We start from the raw sequence: 18,650 nt of genomic DNA, 5'->3' as shown, positions 1-18,650 counted from the left end.
TAGGTAAAACACAGTTCCCCTGCTTTTATTGAACAAATTAACAAATCGCGCTAGCAAGCACAAGCATAGTAAGTGTATGGAAGTAATGCTATCACAACAATGGCTACATTTGTGCTTTTTTGCCCGTGCTGTAACAAAAGATAATGCAGAAGTGTTATGGAACTAAGAAAAATAAAATCTTTTAAGTCTTGATTTTTTTCTTTGATTCATTACAGCAGGGTTCTACCTAGATCTGATCTAAACAAATGAAAAGCACTTTTCCTTGAGTTACATGACCTGAACTGTATTGTGGAAATGAGTCAAACATCAATGAAGTCATCACCGACCAAACAAGACTTGTAATAGCGGTTGCTTAATTTAAACATCGAAATGGTCAGCAATCCATGAGCAAGATCAAGTTGCATCTGCATGTTGGACAGCATCCTCCTCCAGATGGCTCTGCCTTTCCTTGAAGAAGCTCCTCTGTTCATTGATGGCTTTTTGCAGAAGGGAAATGTTTACACCATCTACACAGTTGAGCACACGTGCACAGACCCTCATGTCAACCCCTGCAAATCAAAAAGTTGTTACCAATAACACAAAAGAACACTCAAAATAATCTTTCCTTACCTTCAACTGTTTCTATTTCACCCAGTACTACATACTGGGCTCCAATTATGGGATTAAATGGTTCCACAAACGAGGTATTGACGATAACATGGTAATCTTTGGAAACATGCTGAGTTGTTAGTGAAGCCTGGGACTTGTCCGGTTCATAACGGGTGAGTCTAGAAAAATAGGATATGATTGTAAGGATAAGCGCTAAACGGTACAGATAATGGACAAATGGACGGAATGGATGTTTGTTTTGTGCATGTAGGATATGTTGTCAGCTGAATCGCAAATATCCTGTCAGAATTTGGCATGCAGCAAAGTTATGTACAGTTTTGTGAGTGTGTGAGTTCTACTAACTAGGACTATGCAAATTAATAAAAGATGGAAACTATTTTGTGTGGAGAGGGTTTCCTTTTCCTATTTTCACAACTTGTCAAAACTGTTATTGTATATAATTGACAGTAAAAAAAAACAAAAAAACAACACTTTTATTGTAAAGTAAAATACTCCTTTTACTGCAGTCAGATAATCAATGATAATGAACCAATCTGCCACTGTGTAAACGAAAAACAAAAATGTCAAGTGAGGTACAAGCCCACCTGCCAAAAGTTCGCACAGACTCTCCGTCCTGCAACGCTCCAGACTTCACTTCCCACGGGAAATAATACACCGCAGTAGCGGGAAGCATAGCTAATGTAGATGATAGGGGACGGCGTGCAAAATTCGGGTTACGCGGTAAACGAATAACCCCCCTACAGCTACTGTGGACAAGTTGAGGCGAAGGCTAACCTGACAAGATTTTTTTTTTTAAAAAGCGAATCTCTTACTTCCGGGTTTGTGCCACGTGACCTAACGTCACCCACCTCGCCTAGCGGAGTCGGAGTGAGCAGGTCGCTGCAGTTCAGGACAAAATCACGCAAACGCACGTAGCCTTCATTCTATTTTTCTCCGTTGAATTTGTTTTGAGCTCAAACATGAATACCGATATAATGAACGAGAGGCAGAAGGCAACCTTTGACGTGGAGAAACTCACTAACATTTTGAACGGAGGCCCCGAGAAGACCAAGAGGAGACGAGAAATTGGTAACTTAACTTGACGCATGTGTGATCTAAGACCGTGAACTGTAACACACTTACATAATCTATAGTCTGTCTCCGTTCGTTTGTAAAATTATTTTCAAGTGTAAATTCGTATTGTCAAATCAAACAAAGTCAAACGAAGCTCAATTCAAGAGGCTAACGTTAGCTAGCATCTTATATTCTTCATATAACTCGATAGTATTCCTATGTTAAGTTTTTAATTGAACTGTTGCTTTTTTAAGTTATGGCTCTGTATTTATCTTATTTTAGAAGTTCATTTCGTGCCTCATTGTTTCTATGTATATGTGTAATTAATTAGTGTGTCTAGAAACAACACAGTAGTCCAGTGTTGCCCAAATTTTATTAAGCCAAGGAACATATTGTATACCACAAAACAAATTGTCAGGTTAATTATAAACCTTGTGCCATCTTCTGCAAAATAATTGAATTGCTCTGCTTGCCACTGTACACGACTGGCATAGACAGATTAAGTAAAATTATCACTCGATGGCACACCTACTACAATGATGAGTGGAAAAACCATGATTAACCCCATATATGATATGATATGATATGATATGATATGATATGATATGATATGATATGATATGATATGATATGATATAGTGGTAGTGTTATGCCCTGCTACATGCTTTAATCGATACTTATCTCCACATTCCATCTAAAATGTTCCTTAGCACCTGAACGCATGTTCTTGCTCGCAGGGTTCTCTAAATAATCTGCAGTGTGGTCTTGTTATTAATTACACTGCATCTCTTCTTTTACTAGAGCACAGTGAATGTTGCAGCACGTTTTAGCTTTGCAACTTCTACATTGACACAAACAATCTACTCAATATTTTGCAAGTTCACGGTGTTGCTTATTGACTTCCCCCTGTTCCACTGCAGAGTCGATGGTCCTGAACGATCCAGACTTTAAGAACGAGGACCCAAACTTCCTGTCTCGCAGTGAGCGCTATGACCAAGCTGTTAAAAAGAGTGCCCAAATGATCCTCAAGATGAGGGAGTATGGCATTGCGGACCCAGAGGAGATCTACTGCTATAAGAGGTGTGTGATTATTAAGTCTGAAAGAGTGCAGGTCACACACACACACACAGAATGATACTTCATACTTCATACAACACTTCATTTCTATAACAAGGCAAAACCCCACGTTAAGTTGTTATTTGTGAAAAAAGTGTCAAAGAGCCTTATGTAAACTGTTCCCGGGGCATTGTAGTTTTGGAGCAAAGTACATTTAGAGATTAAAACTATGTCAAAGGTTGTGCTCTATGTGTTTTACAGCTTTCGTGTGCATAGAGTATAACTCTAATACAGTACACAACCATGTGAATTATTTGGTTGTATATTTAAAAAAAAAATGTATGAACTGTATAGAATTATTGCACTTTTTAAAACTGTAGTCGCTATGCATAGCCCTAACTCTAAGACAGAGTTCATTTTGAGTGAAAACCAGACTGTTTAGTCTATTGTTTTTTTAAGTGTTGATCATTGATCCTGTCTTCATTGAACATAAAACAGTGGGGCCTTTCTTACTATGCAAGTCAAGCCCCCATGAAGCAGAGTTGAGCCTCCTAAAGACAGTAGGGTACAGTTGTGTGTATTGACGACTTGTGTGAATCTTACATGGCCCATAAAGACAGTAGCACCACATTTTGTGGCATCATGGCAGCGTTAAAAGAAAAATAAATAAACAAGCAAAGTAATGCCTACATCACTCTCATCCATATCACTGAGAGGGAAGACTCAGTCCAGGCCAATTAAATAATTTCTTAACATATTTTTTCTTTCTTATTTTTAAACTATCGTTTACTCGTATGTTATCCTTATGTTCATTGTTGCCACATGTGCAGTGTCTGCATCTATGCACACAGCTTGTTTCCTGTTTTCTGTAAATGTAAACAGTGATAATATACTGTATCTGATACGTGTCACCTGAAATGTAGAAACACGTAACTAGACTGATGGACAGATAAAGACACTAAATTGGAAAAATGTAAACAAACAGTGATACGATATCTGATACGTGTCGTCTGAAATGTAGGAATGCGTAAATAGACTGATAGACAGATAAACACACTAAATTGGAATTTGGGTTCTTGGGCCTGTCCTGAATTGTAAATCTAGCCATAGTAGAGGCCTGTCAGTTGATAAGAGGAAACTAAAACTGGTGACTGACATTATTGCCTCTTGTCCAACATAGTCCTTGCACTGCTGTTTTGTTTTGATAGAAAAACATGGCATTTGAAGTATCACGTAGAAATCCCACAATTTCATTTGGAGTCAGTGCATTATCTTTACATTAGCACCCAATACATTAAAAAAAATCACTTAATAATTGCATACCTTCCCTTCACCCAGTATGTTTCGAGGCAACGTTCACGAGGCAATGGGACTACACTTTGTCATGTTCGTCCCAACCCTGTATGGCCAATGTGACCCCGAGCAGTCCAAGAAATGGATACCTCTAGCAGAGTCCTACCAGGCCATTGGCACATATGCTCAAACTGAGCTAGGTCACGGTCAGTTCTTGAGTACACCCTTTTTCATTTTTGGAGATAATTAAAAATGATTATATTTGCATTTGTACTTTTAACCAGTGAAAACAGGCCCATTTTAAGTGTGAACACGAATAGGTTTACTTGTACTGTATGTGTTTGACAGATCAATATTTAAACGCAATTTTTTTTCCTGCCTACTACTGACATCAGTCATTTTGTTTGTAAGTTTAAGTGCCGGTAGCCATGAGTGATTTATTTTTGTGATAAGATACATTCCACAATGAAATCAACTTTCCTTTCTGTACATATGCTTCTGCAGTAGATATTGTTTGACTGGGTAAGCATCATATCCAACGACAAAATGAAAATTCAAGTTGTCAGGCATTTAGAAAATCCCCCAAGAATCTCATCTTCCTCAAGCCAACAGTCAACTTCTCAGGTGGATCTTTGTAATCGCAAATGTCAATGGGTGGTACCCACAGTAGAATATGAAGTATGTTTCTAAACATGGTAACATGGAATCCAACAATTAGATCATGGATGTTAACTGCTTATCATGTACATATAAATTGTCACATGCCCTTTGTAGTACAGTCATTTAGTAGCATGGATCCATTTACCTTTTACATCAATTAATTTGAACTGGCATACGCTGGCTGCAAATTAAACCTGACCAAATGTCAATCTTGATCCCAAGCCTACCAATTTACTCTTGAATTTGGGCCAATGTTAATTTGTGTAGTATAACTTAGCCCTTGAACACTGTTTGTATTTGGTTACTTCAGCTGTGTGTTTAGCTTGTGGGCTAACTGGGGCGAGACAAGCGAAGCGCTGCAAAGACGCACAGCCATTTTTCACAATAAAATATTTGTCGGAAGTGCTGCAGGAATTGAAAATATATTTTTGTTCTCCTTTCTCTCTAGCCAGGGGCATAGATGATATGCAGTCGGTACTGACTCCAAGGCCGACTGGTTAAGGGACCCCAGGTATAGATGATAGATATAACAGCCCATAACAAGGTTGAGTTGTAACTTCTAACTCATTATCCCTTTGTATTCAGAAAGGCTGAGAAACCTGCTAGGAAGAAAGTAGGTCAAGCAAGTTATTGTTTGTTGCTGCCCAGTGAATGTCCATTTTCCAATGGAATTTCACAGAGCTACCACGGAGGCATTGAACTAATTGCTGAGTCTTTGTTGTGGAGCCTTTATTTGATCTGGAATAGCCCCTATTACACAGATATCATGCAAAATGTGCACATCAGCGCTATAAGAGAAGGTTTATCTGCCTTTGGCTTTTACACAGAACCCAGTAAAATACGTAGGATATCGCCGCAACTCGGACCTATCACACAGTGACACAGCATCTATCAGTCACATAATTAAATACGTGACACCATGAGTGGTGACAGGACCTGGTAAATTAAATACTTATTTGGACTTATCATGGCTCTGTCCTGGCATTGCTGATTTCTCCTCTGTTACAAATTAACTCAAGCTTCAAGACAAATTATGCGCTAATGATTGGAACCGTTTTTTTTTAATCTACATGTCTAGCTCACAAGTTGAATAAATGATTTGTGCTCTTCTTTTTTTCATGGCTTCTTTGCTCAACCTCCATCCATCCATTTTCTATGTTTGTTTGATTTTTTTTCCCTCTACGTATTTGCACTTAATTGGGCTTACACTTTCCATAAAAATGCTTCTGTGTTGTCCGCTCCTTGTCTTTGCCTCGCATTACCACCTGGTTTCCTGTTCCATCGGCCCCCGTCTTCTGTGGTTTAGCTGTGTGCACCTGGGCAGACCAGATCCTTTCGATCTGCATCTTGGAATGTTCCTGCCCACGCTGCTCAACCAGGCCACTCCAGAACAAATGGACCGCTTCTTCATGCCTGCCTGGAACCTAGAGATCATCGGCACCTACGCTCAGACAGAGATGGGCCACGGTAAAATACTGAACAGCATGGCTCAAAGTCCACCTACTGATTTGAGCTGAGCTGTGTTAAGGAGTTAAAAAAAGAAAAGAAAAGTGGACTGCTTTGGCAGTGGTCCTTCCGAATTCCAAATGTAAGGGCCGGCAGATTTGTCTCTCTAACAGCCAAACCCACCAAAGTTTACTTGAGGTAATTCTCGTACATATTCCAGGTTTGGTGGGTCATTCAGACTGGAAAATGATTAGTTAGCACACAATATGCTTCAGAACGGATTTGAAAGAACATAAGAGTAAGATTGCTAGCGTGTTTTTGGATCTGTCAAACATTTACAAGGTGCACTGCTTCACGCCTCTATTTTGATGCAACATTTAGATCTCAAATGGAGTGCATATTGTAGTACATACATTTGTTTGCCTAATGAGTTGACCAGTGACTTTATAGCAACTCTAATGGGCTTGTTTTCTACCAAAGCAATTTCTGTGTTTACTAACTACACTGGATTTTGTTAGTTTATTGTGCTGCGTCGACATTTAATTTAAATCTTATGTTAATTGTATTTATGTGAAGTGTGTGCGCTTTGTTTTTCCTCCAGGCACACATCTCCGCGGACTGGAGACCACTGCCACATATGACTCAGTTACAGAAGAGTTTATCCTAAACAGTCCCACTGTCAGCTCAATCAAATGGTGGCCTGGAGGCCGTAAGTACACACCTTCTAAGACGGCAAAACAATTTGAACTTATATTTTTTAGATCCCCGTGTTTTTCTGAATCACAGTAACTGTTGCATTTTGAAATGCAAAAGTGAAATGTGTAAAAGTGAAATGTGTAACAAACTTAATAAAATCCCTCCTCTTCGCTTATGTATGTATTCTAGTTGGGAAGACCTCAAACCACGCAATTGTACTTGCCCAGCTTTATACACGAGGAAACTGCCACGGCCTGCATGCTTTCATGGTACCTATCCGTGACATGAACACACACATACCACTGCCAGGTAACTACAGTGTTTGTAATTTCTTCTATGTAAATGGTCTATCTGTTGAAACAAAATCACAGAAACAAACTCTTCTCTCACAGGTGTTGTTGTGGGCGATATTGGACCCAAATTTGGCTTTAATGAAGTTGACAACGGCTTTTTGAAACTTGACCATGTGCGGATACCACGGGAGAACATGCTCATGAAATACGCTAAGGTCAGCTGATCAGCGCAAATTGCACAGTCATGAGTTATTCTTCATATGCCAAAAGAAATATATTGATTTCCCCAAAGAGATCTAAATTACTTCCACAAACCAAATTCGCTTGTTAAATAACCAAAAATACTACCGGTATATGTACTGTATATAACAGGGGTCTCCAACCTTTTTTCCACCATGAGCTACTTATAGAAAAGCAAAACAGCAGCGAGCTACTCATGTTTCACAACATTTATTTTATAGCCTTTTTTGTTGTTGTTATATTGCCTTTACTTCACACTAGTGCTGCCAAAGTTAACAAATTAATGAATCACAAAAAAATATCGCATTAATCATGTATCATGCAGATTAATCACACTATTAATTTTGACTGCAGATGATCCTTTAGTTGACAGCGGACGTTAAAGGTACCACAGGTTGTGTTTGAGCAATAAACATAACTGTGCATTAAAGTAAAGTTTATGTATGACATTCAGAATATTTGTTCATGTCAAAATATTTGGGTCATGTTTTCCCCATTTTAAATTTGCATGTAATGAACTGATTAGAAAAAGGGGAGGATGAGAGCTTGCACTGGATCAAAAAATGTTAAAGACGTCCTTATAATATTAAATGTTGAAAGAACAGGTGCTCGTCATATTTAGCAGGCAAAAAATGTTGATTAAAAAAAGCCTTTTTCATTAAGCGATCAATCATGATTAATCAAAATTCAAAGATGTGATTAATCTAATTAAAAAAAAAATGTAATTCTTTGACAGCTCTACTTCAAACACATCAAATCAACAGTGGTCACAAAATGCAGACGTTGGCATATTAAAAAACAAAACAAAAAAACAATATTGTGCTAAATATACATGTACATCTCAAAACCATTGCCTATTAAGTAAATGCTCGTTCCTGGTTGGCTTCTTCCTCAAGCCAGGAGGCAAGCTACTATCAGTGGTACATTATATGCAAATTTTGTTGTGCCAACGCGCACTCCTTATTCCTAATTGGCGGCTTCCTCGAGGGTCAGTTTTGAATGTTGTGTTAACAAATGACAACGGAAAATTTCAGATTTAAAATCTGTCTGTGAGCTACTCAAACTAGGCCGCAAGCGACCGGTAGCTTGCAAGCTACTTTTTTGGAGAAGCCTGATATATAATCTTTTCCACGTCTGTATCAAATGTCAGCCAATTAAGGCACCTTTTTTGGGACCACCTGTCCCCCCCAAACCCTCTAAATGGGAATAAAAAGAGGATTTTTATTTTCTTGAATGTTGAAAATCAACATGATGAACAGTTTTTGTCTGTCCACTAGGTGGACCCAGATGGTACTTATGTCAAGCCGCCCAGCGCTAAGCTGACATACGGCACCATGGTTTTCATCCGTTCCATGATTGTAGGCGAGTCCGCACGAGCCCTCGCAAAGTCCAGTACCATCGCCATCCGCTACAGCGTTGTCCGCCACCAGTCTGAAATCCGGCCTGGGTCAGTCTCCACTGGCTTCATGGAATCACTTAAGCAAATAGTTTGAATCATGCACAAACGCCGGCTTATGTTGCCTTTTTCATGTCCTTGTTCATTAAAACGCAGTAGACTGACATTTTCCTGTCCTGCAGCGCACCGGAGCCTCAGATCCTCGACTACCAGACGCAGCAATACAAACTCTTCCCTGTGCTTGCGATGGCTTATGCTTTCACTTTTGTTGGCCAGTACATGAACCAAACATACCATCGCATAACTGGAGACATCAACCAGGGGGACTTGAGTCAGCTGCCAGAGGTACTCAAAGCAGATACAGTCCATGTGCACACCTGGTGCAGCAAAATAATAACAAATGCTTGAGAATGATGTTGAATTGATGTCTGGGCATTAACAGTCTCTACGTATAGTTTTGTTTGCCAACTCCTAATGAGTTCTTGGGTCATATAAAAAAAGATTTCCACCCTTTGTGTTTTTCTTTTCGCCTTTCTCCAACGTAGCTCCATGCTCTATCTGCGGGTCTGAAGGCTTTCACCACGTGGGCCGCCAACTCTGCCATTGAGGTGTGCCGCATGTCGTGCGGAGGTCACGGCTACTCCCGCAGCAGTGCCTTGCCAGACATATATGTTGAATTCACCCCAACTTGCACCTATGAGGGAGAGAACACGGTTATGATGCTGCAGACTGCGAGGTGCGCCATTGAACACAAATGTACAGGTGGACTTTTATTTGCTCTAAATTGTTAGATGTTCGTATCTTTCCCCTAGGGCATTTTTACAGATTTAACTTTGCTTACTTGGTGTTTGTTGCATAGCAGCCTACCAGGAAGTAATAGGGAAGATTTTCTCACTGGTTGGTCTATTGGAATCGCGCAGTAAAGACAATGCAGGCATAATGTACTTTTGCATATGGTGTCAGGGGGCATTTAGTTGCGCTTTTGGGGGCACCTTAAGACTAAAACGTAGTTTTTACTGTATTTGTTAAAACACATTTTTAAAAACTACTAAACAATATTACTAGTGTATGCCCATATCACTCTGAGAATGCCTGAGCTGTGAAGCAAAGCAGGATTAGTTAGCAGTTGGTGCGAGTTTACCTAGCCTCTGAGGTGGCAAGCTAGGCTAACTTTGGTGCCAGTCCAATGCCAAAAAAAAAATTGAAAGGTCAAACGTCCATAAAAAGCAATGCTCATCCAAAAATGTCGATAGCAAATAGGGTAAAAGCTGGGAAGCAGAACTAACAATATTACTACTGTAGTATATTACAATTCATGTCATACAGAACTGAAGCTTTTCAAAAGACTAGTAGATCGTCAGAACAGAGACAACGATGCGGCACAACTTGCAGTCAGTCTACTGGAACGCTTATTGCCAGAAAACATGCTGCTAGACTCCAAAGTTGAAAGACGGTTCATTTGAATTAGAAGTACAAGTAGTTCAAATGGGTTTAGTAATGAACTGTTTAATATGTTTGTGAACAATAACCTCTTAGCTGAAATTACTAAAACTACTATCCTTTTTATCTGATGGGGAAAAGGCCTCTTTGCAAAAAGTATTTGTCTAAGTGGACAGCACTGGGACAGGGTTTCGATGAGAAGCATAGCCAAGATTTTGCAAATCCCATAATTTAACCTTAACTCATTCACTCGCAGCCATTTTCACTGAAGCAACCCCCTTTGCTCCCGGCTTTTTTTCTTTCTTTTTTTACTGGATTTTGACAGATTTTGCTAGGTCCACAGAATATTCTGCTCTATTGCCATAAAAACATGCAACCTACCAAAAGAAAGACTAGAGTCTCTTCTTTCATCAGGAAAAAAAGTATATTTGTATCTGTTTCCGTGTTGCAGCAATTAGTATTAGAATATAGCTAACTTTCATCATTATTCACAAACCTGGTGAAAACACTGGTAAAAAGAGCTTGTTTGCAACATGGCCCTCACTGATATCCTATCTTGTGCTGCCACCTGCTGAACTTTTTTTTGTAATAACTACCATTGCTTTAAGCGACCTCTTCATGTCAGAAGCTGTATCAAATCTTTCTGTATGCTGTAGCATAAAAAAACATATTCATACGTTTTTGGGAGTGAAGGACAAAGTATTAAAAACATTTATACATTTTTGGGTTTGGATGAGTTAAAACACGAATCTCCTCAGCGGTCCAGTTAGACCAGAAATGCAGGCAACGCACAAACTCCTACAACAATAGTAAATACAAGTAACAGGGATAATCTGGATCTGTTTGGGCTTTGTTGTTAATCCATATTAGTTAACCTCGTCCACAGATGATGTGAGTGATTATCTACATTTTCCGTGTTTGTGTTTGTGCAGATACTTGATGAAGAGCTACAGGCAAGCTAGAGCTGGTCAGCGGCTGCATGGCATTGTGTCATACCTGAATGAGGCAGAGCATCCGAGAATCCAGCCACAGCTCGTCGCCGCAAGATCGACAGGCATCGATATTAATGACATGTCCAGCCTGGTGGAAGTCTACAAACTACGGGCTGCCACGTACGATAGATTATCACAAGCCAGAAGCTAAATTGTCTCTGATATATGCAAATGATCCTTCTGTGTGTTTAGTCTGGTAGAGCTGGCAGCCAAGAGCATCCAGAAGGAGCTGCAACACAACAAGAGCCAAGAGGATGCCTGGAATAATAGTGCTATCGACCTGGTCCGAGCCTCTGATGTAAGTGCATTTCGTGTGATCAACATTGTTAAGTTCAGTCGTCCCCAACCTTTTTTTGTGCCACAGATCTGTTTATGCAAAACGTGCTCTTCTTTGGTGGGGGGGGATTGTAAATTTCAGTACGTTTTAAATTTCAAGGAAGTAAAACATTAAAAATTCTTGCACATCGACTCCTGGTTTGTTAACCTCACTGTCTGACATTAATCCATGTCCTCCAGGCCCACTGCCACTATGTGGTCGTGAAGCTCTTCGCTGACAAGTTGGGGGAGGTTGATGCTGCCCCCATACACTCAGTGCTGTTGATGCTTGCTCGCCTCTACGCACTTTATGGCATCTCAAACACCTCTGGAGACTTCCTTCAGGTACAAATCTTTCTACAGTGATGCCTTGAGATAAAAGAAAAATTTGTTCCATGACCACGCTCGTAACTCAAAACACATTTATCCCAAATTATCTTTTCCCATTGAATTGAATGGAAATGCGATGAATCTGTTTCAGCGTTTCTTATTAGGGGGGTTCTAAAGAATTAGTAAGGATAAATAGCACTCCCTAATATTATATTTAATAAAAATATAGGGTAATGGCAATGTCATATTGCATCATTTGAATGGCCATTGTGCTGCTCCTTTTGCTGTGCCCGCCTTGGCCACCTGGGGGCAGCAAAAGGCTACATTCCCACTGTAGGGCATGATTTTAAATTCACATTTCTTTTGTTCAATCTGATATTTTTATGTACTCGTTCACGTTACAAAAATAAATGCAAAGCATGACTTAAAGTGACACACACAAATGTCACATGGCATAGTGTTTAAGGAAGTGAATAAGGTCTGGTCATTTCAGGATGACAGAAGAGCGAGGCGGGAGGAAGTAAACTATTTTGGGGGAAATGAGACTACGTTTTTTGAGCTTCTCATTTCATGGAGCCATCTAAAGATGACATCACGTCATCACTGCGCATAATGAACCATCTAGGTGGATGAATTACTATTAACTATCATCACAAACGTCAGAGTTGATCAATATTGTTATTCTATCAATATCTAGATATGAAAATTCAAAATATTAATATTGCAAAAACAATGATATCACTGATATGAATTCTCCCTGCAGACTCCGCTATTCTTGGGGGATAGGAGCCAAGGCCAAATTTCCGCAAATAATTGGCGCCCGCCAACCAGCCTCACCACCCCCAATTTTGTCAGTAAACTTAACTGGGAGTGGCAGGCAACAGCTTGAAGGCTCTTTTTGAACAATTGATCACTAATTGTATCTGCCAAACCGCTGTTGTTAAGATGTGAGTTGAGTCACTGCCACCCTACGGCGCGCTTATCTCAAATCTGTGCTGGCAAGTCAAAAAAAGGGTCGCACGACGGCTCAAATCTCGAGTGGCTCGTATATCAAATCTGGATTTAGTGGTTGATGACTTTATTTTGTGAAGATTTTCTCTCTTGTCTGTACTTTTGCAAACTGTAATCGTCTAATGCTCATCTACGATTCCATCTGCTTTATTTCAGGCTGGACTGTTGAACGTGTCCCAGGTGCTGCAAATTACTACTCATATCAAGGAACTGCTTTCTGAGCTGCGGCCAAATGCTGTGGCGCTGGTAGATGCCTTTGATTTTCATGACAGGATGTTAAATTCAGTCTTGGGACGATACGACGGCAATGTCTACGAACACATGTTTGAATGGGCCCGTCGCTCTCCCCTTAATTCTACAGAGGTCAGCAAATCTCGCTAGAAAGGATTCTAATTGGTGACAAATAAATGTAATTTCAATTAACGGTTGCATTCTTCCTTTTGCAGGTCCACGAGTCCTATCATAAGTATCTGAAGCCACTGAGGTCCAAACTGTGAGCTGAACCACATATTATGATAGCCAGCATTTCTGTTTGTAAATAAGAAATGGACTAATTCATTATTTCAATTTTCAAACCCCAACAAGGGTATTGACTTTGCGCTCACCTCATTAGGTTCACCTGTGTCCTTAAGATGACGTTTCTCTCTTTTAATCAGGGGAAGAGAGGATTTTGACTGTCTGTTTTTTAATAAATTGATTTAAAATGGTTTTAAACGATACATTATTAGTAATTATATTGCCGTTTCATAAAAAAAAAAAAAGCCACGCCCATGAACTCTTATGTTCATAAAACTTCCCAGTTATCTACTGAAATTATGTAATATGTCCTCATTTTTCATCCTCTCTGTTGTAGCCTGATGGTGGTCTTTTGTTTGCCAGTTAAGTTTTTCCCAACAAGAGAACAGAATGCAACTATGATTATTACATAACAATCCCAACACCAAAATGTCTTTTCTATTAGGAGAAATAAATGTTGTGCATGCATGTTAACGTCACAATTTTATCGGCACTTTATGCCTGAAGCAAAGTACAACAGCTTTGCCGCAGAAACTGTTGGCCTTTTACTTCATAAAACTTGTGTTTTTTCTGGGGGTTTGAGGTTGGCAGTTCTGTTGGTGCTCAGTGTTTGTGGGCCCATCAAAATGATTCAGCCTCAGTGAGTGAGCTTGTGTGTGTGTGAAAGGCTGAGCTGAGCTCAGTATAGAATTGAAAGGTCTTGGTAAAGATGTGATTGGGGCTTTGAGGAACCACTTATTAAATGAAGGTACATGAGATGTTGTGTTAATTATGGGCTCTTTGCATGTAAACTCTTAACGTTGCAGAGGTACCAGTTGTTCTTTGCTGGTTTGAAAAAATGCGATATTCTACCAGTTGTTTATGGGACCTTCCCAAAAATAACACCACAGACATACATTGTCTTTTTAAATTCTCCTCCAAAGCAGCTTTATGATGTATGCCTTAGCTGTTTAATTGAGATTATGAATACACAGCTGTCATAGTTTGCTAAACTGGAATAGGGAAACTGTATTATTCTCAACTGATGTTGTGGCACTATGTGCAAAGAGCCCAAATAAGTACATACTTTTTCTTTATTATAGAGTGCAATGTAAATGATAGAAGTTGTGTATAAGTGAGGAAATCCAGTGGATGGGTGCATCTTAGCCAAAATAGCATTTCATGACTTTTCTTTCCCTATATACAACCCTTACACTACTACTACTATATATACAAATCCATATTGTCTGTAAAATTGATCTATGGATTTAACACACGGAAATTTGAGAAATGATTGCCTAGAAATCAAAATATTGTATAGCGTTTTGTATAAAATAACTATAGTGATATATATTTAATCTGAAGTCTTTAATATGGACAATTAAAAATGTTTTTTATGGGAATCCAGTGTGTGCCTCATTTCTGCTTGAGGAATGTTCCTGGACTAAGATTGTTGTCTTCACCGGATAACTTTTCTCTCTGTATTTACTGATGTACACGCTGTAAAGGCATGGTAACAATTAGCCAAGATGTTTATTAACCACAATTGGTTGGATATTTGTTCATGTTTCTACTAATATTGATGATTTGACATGTTGTCAAAAATAAATATTAATTAAGCAGTGTGCATCTGTCCTTTTGTGTAGGTTACTACTGGATAACTTAATTAAAAAATATCAGCCACAAGCCACAATGGCTTTATTAGAAGCTGATTGAAAAAGTACTGTACGTTAATGGTTGTGTATTACTGCATATCATTAACATTTGGTGGATGTCCGAGGTATGGACAATTCCAACCTTATGTCACAAGTCAAAATGGCGGTCTTTCTTGGTGAAAGGATGCTTTCTGCTCATTGAAAAGCATTAATTTGTAAGGACTATTTTAATAGCAAAATGTGCTGAAATGTCGTTTGACTACATTAACAATCTGCCTGGTTTGTAAACTTTGTATGCTTGTGACTGTCTCAGACAAAAGCAATACAATACGCTGTTTGTTTTCACCGTGTAAGATGTCGCATTGCGGAAATATCAGAAATGCTGAAATTGATTTGATGAAATTGTTGTACAATTTCAACGGAGATGATCCCACGGAAGTAATCTTTTAGGCAAAATTAGTTAAATGAAAGTAATTCAGCATTTCCACAGATTCCACAAAAGGCTTTCGCTGGTTGGGAGAATACTTTTGTTGATTATCAATCAACCTCGTATTAATTAATATTGTCATATTATTTAAGTACAATATAGAAATTCAGTAGTATAGCATTGACACGATCCCACGGAAGTAATCTTTTAGGCAAAATTAGTTAAATGAAAGTAATTCAGCATTTCCACAGATTCCACAAAAGGCTTTCGCTGGTTGGGAGAATACTTTTGTTGATTATCAATCAACCTCGTATTAATTAATATTGTCATATTATTTATAAGTACAATATAGAAATTCAGTAGTATAGCATTGACACAACTTGTTGGTTAGGAATTTACTTTTAATCCAGGGGTGGATTATATACAAAATTTCTGTGTGAAATTAATAAAATATTTTAATGTTTCTATATTTGATTATAATTAACTTTAATTAACTCAACGATTATGTACTAAATTGTAAAATTGTTAATTTTATAATTTCATTTTATTTACTGTACAACAGCTATTTATTGGAAATTAATAAAAACAAATAATGAATACAATTTAACTAGCACTACAATGGGAATTTCCGACAAACATATCTGTTCACTATACCCAGAGACGTTAGATAAAAATGTGTAATAAACTAACTGTACAGGTATTGTCAAAACACAGCTGTAAGGATATTTATACCCACGCGGTACTTTGGGTTGGGGGCGGTGTTGACGGAATTGGCGTTCGTCCAGTCCAGCTCGCCTGGTCTCCGGATGAGGTCAGTTGAAACCCCGCCTCCCGCTCCTGTGTGGTCGGTTGCAAGTCAAGCCAAGGATGTTGGAAGACACAAAGAGGGAAGTGCCGACATACCGGCGAACGCTTTGCCGACCGCTACGGTTTTTGGCCACCTGCTCATGAAGAACAGATCGGCCATTCATTATCGCAGGTGAGTCGAAATCACTGTAGGTGTTGAGGTTACAATAATTTTGTAACGGCGTGGGGGAGAAAAAAAAGAAAAAAGTTAGCTTCATTAGCACTGTTGGTGTCGTTAGCGGGCTACTCGTGGAAATGCAAAGTAGTCAAGCAGTGACATCACAAATCGCCACCGCAAACCTGCCATAGTCTGGCAAACTAAAGTACAATAAATACACATAAATTAAATAAATCAAATTCGAATATGTCCGATTGAATAGTTAGTTATCTTACAGTCGCTACTTTATGTCTCATTAAAACCTTATCCTCGCCATAAACAAAGACCTAATTTAGACTTCTGTATGCTTTCAAGCGCTATCATGTGTTGTGACATTTCATTTGTGTGACAGTTTTTCCATTTGTTATCCAAAGTACGCGGGAGGCACCGTTCAAACACGGCCACGTGACTGACGTGGAACTAGTGGACAGTTTCATGTGCCTTCATGCTCGTTTTGTTTGTTTGGCTCACGTTTCCCGACCTTTACTTACCTATACGTACTTGGAAAAATCAAACAACGTTTGCTGATGGTATTCGTGCAAGACGTCACAAAATGAATGCTGAAATAAAGATGACCTCGGCTCGTCTTAATCTGGTCTTTAATTACTCAGTGTTAAATTTGTGTCTGTTTAATTGAACGCATAATTGGAACATGTACTACTGAACTCTTAAAACGTGAGTTAATCCCGCATTGTGTATACTGCAGTTGTACTAGCTAGTAGAAGTCCAATTCGAAAACCGTTTTTTCCACCCTGTTGTAAATTAGCTCAAACTGCTGCCATCGTAAAACTTTTATTGTAATGAATACAACTATGAAAAAGCAACCATAAAAAAAACAATATGGCACTCCACCGTTATTTAAATGACAAATGAAATAATACATACATTCTTGGAGAAAAAAGAAGTTAACTAAGCCAATGTGAAGTTAACTACTAACCCAACCTACCCAATAGGAAAACGGCACTACCTTAACTTCAACAACAAATGCATTGTGAAGATGAATTCTTACTGCTTCAAATGAGAAACTGCTAAGCTAACTTTATGTAACTTACGACCACTAAATACGCTTCTTCTAACTAACAGGCCTTAATGCTTTGGTTGATCCTTCCTTTAGTAATTTCCAAAAAGACAAAGAAAAAGCAAATCCAGAATTAATTTGAAGCTCATGTCAGGTGAGGTATGTCGGATTTAGTCCCCCCCAGGGGTGACTTGTATAGAGCAAGCATCACAGACCTCAGACATGTTCAGACCAAAAATTCGGAATCGAATCGTGAGACACTCAAAGATTCCCACCTCTAGTAAATAGTAGGGATGTTAAAAAAAATCAATTCGGCAATATATCGCGATATTACAGTGCGCAATTCTCGAATCGATTCAATATGCGGCCGAATCAATTTTTAAAATACATTTTTTTATGGGAATATTCAACAAAACGTCGCACTTAGGGTTAGGATTTACACATTAAGCATGAAAGAATGTTATATTAATGGAATATTAAGCCTTAATATTTGATTTCAGTGCTGTTCAAACATGAAACAGAGTGCATCCTGAATTTTCAGATAAATACATTTTCATACAAATCTTACAGTGTACATGTACAAGTTTACTGATTAGTATTTTCAAAATGTGAGTAAAAAAAAATCGCAATAATCATTTTATAGATTCATATCGGGATTAATCGGTATCGAATTGTGATACAAATTGAATCGCCAGGTACTAGGCAATTCACACCCCTAGTAAATAGTAAAACTACTCTTAGCGAAAGAACATCAACAACACACCAGCTGTACGGGTATGTTTGACCTCGTTGATTGCACTGTATGACTTCTGTCTATAATATATCTAGTTTGACCCACTGTCACTGCTCAGTCATGACATGTAGGGTGTAAATCACACCTTCGGCATTCTTAAATTAAGACAGGAAGTTATGTAGCGTGAACAGTACAGCCATTCAGTGGCTTTTGAAGCCATGAAATATGAACTTGGCAAGAGCTCTGCTGCTCTTCTGCTGTTGGCAGGGATACTATTCCCGAGTCTGAAAGCTCACTGGTAGTATTTCTAGTAGCAGTCCTGATGAGCACAACAGCGCTCACTGCACCCAAAGAAGTGATGTTTCTACAGCTAGTATACATACGCATGAAACCTTAACAACAACAAAAAAAGAACACTCCAAGTAGGGTTACTGTAATTTTGTTGTCTTCAATATGTTGAGAAGCTCTTGGGTGAGATACATTGCAAGG

General features: G+C 38.8%; 3 protein-coding genes across 6 annotated transcripts in view; 2 read left to right on the top strand and 1 right to left on the bottom strand.

Moving 5' to 3' along the window:
* Positions 1–1,471, bottom strand: ten1 (TEN1 subunit of CST complex). 2 transcript variants are annotated; one of them, XM_077570034.1, is made up of 3 exons: positions 1,194–1,471; positions 610–767; positions 1–548 (listed from the first exon to the last, which is right to left on the bottom strand). In XM_077570034.1, the coding sequence occupies exons 1-3, from the start codon at positions 1,280–1,282 to the stop codon at positions 394–396; spliced, it is 402 nt and encodes a 133-aa protein (XP_077426160.1). In that variant the 5' UTR covers positions 1,283–1,471; the 3' UTR covers positions 1–393. The 2 variants fall into 2 exon arrangements, with proteins under 2 accessions (XP_077426160.1, XP_077426161.1); XM_077570035.1 differs by having other exon boundaries at positions 1–506.
* On the top strand, positions 1,418–14,950 carry acox1 (acyl-CoA oxidase 1, palmitoyl). Of its 2 annotated transcripts, none has more exons than XM_077570031.1 (14): positions 1,418–1,677; positions 2,583–2,742; positions 5,978–6,138; positions 6,719–6,826; positions 7,003–7,122; positions 7,206–7,321; positions 8,624–8,793; positions 8,925–9,087; positions 9,288–9,478; positions 11,115–11,294; positions 11,367–11,472; positions 11,691–11,834; positions 12,987–13,193; positions 13,277–14,950. In XM_077570031.1, the coding sequence occupies exons 1-14, from the start codon at positions 1,569–1,571 to the stop codon at positions 13,325–13,327; spliced, it is 1,986 nt and encodes a 661-aa protein (XP_077426157.1). In that variant the 5' UTR covers positions 1,418–1,568; the 3' UTR covers positions 13,328–14,950. The 2 variants fall into 2 exon arrangements, with proteins under 2 accessions (XP_077426157.1, XP_077426158.1); XM_077570032.1 differs by lacking the exon at positions 5,978–6,138 and adding an exon at positions 4,057–4,217.
* Positions 14,951–16,250: 1,300 nt separating this feature from the next.
* LOC144054736 (inactive rhomboid protein 2-like) overlaps positions 16,251–18,650 on the top strand; it is a 27,443-nt gene continuing 25,043 nt past the window's right edge. For both annotated transcript variants that reach the window (XR_013294709.1, XM_077569988.1), the window contains exon 1: positions 16,251–16,386. The gene's annotated coding sequence lies outside the window, so the exon portion shown is untranslated. The remainder of the gene's footprint in view (positions 16,387–18,650) is intronic.

Source organism: Vanacampus margaritifer, chromosome 7 (genome assembly GCF_051991255.1).
Source record: "Vanacampus margaritifer isolate UIUO_Vmar chromosome 7, RoL_Vmar_1.0, whole genome shotgun sequence".
In the NCBI taxonomy this organism is placed as follows: Eukaryota; Metazoa; Chordata; class Actinopteri; order Syngnathiformes; family Syngnathidae; genus Vanacampus; species Vanacampus margaritifer.
The sequence above is the reverse complement of the archived record's forward strand: the minus strand, read 5'-3'. Positions and strand labels throughout refer to the sequence as shown.

Excerpts from the sequence above, each read along its gene's own strand:
- ten1 (XM_077570034.1), bottom strand. The coding sequence starts at position 1,282 with ATGCTTCCCGCTACTGCGGTGTATTATTTCCCGTGGGAAGTGAAGTCT. Across the intron at positions 768-1,193 it reads TCTGTGCGAACTTTTGGCAG|ACTCACCCGTTATGAACCGG; the intron begins GTGGGCTTGTAC and ends CTATTTTTCTAG. Across the intron at positions 549-609 it reads TGAAATAGAAACAGTTGAAG|GGGTTGACATGAGGGTCTGT; the intron begins GTAAGGAAAGAT and ends TTTGATTTGCAG.
- acox1 (XM_077570031.1), top strand. The coding sequence starts at position 1,569 with ATGAATACCGATATAATGAACGAGAGGCAGAAGGCAACCTTTGACGTG. Across the intron at positions 7,123-7,205 it reads CACACACATACCACTGCCAG|GTGTTGTTGTGGGCGATATT; the intron begins GTAACTACAGTG and ends CTTCTCTCACAG. Across the intron at positions 7,322-8,623 it reads TGCTCATGAAATACGCTAAG|GTGGACCCAGATGGTACTTA; the intron begins GTCAGCTGATCA and ends TCTGTCCACTAG.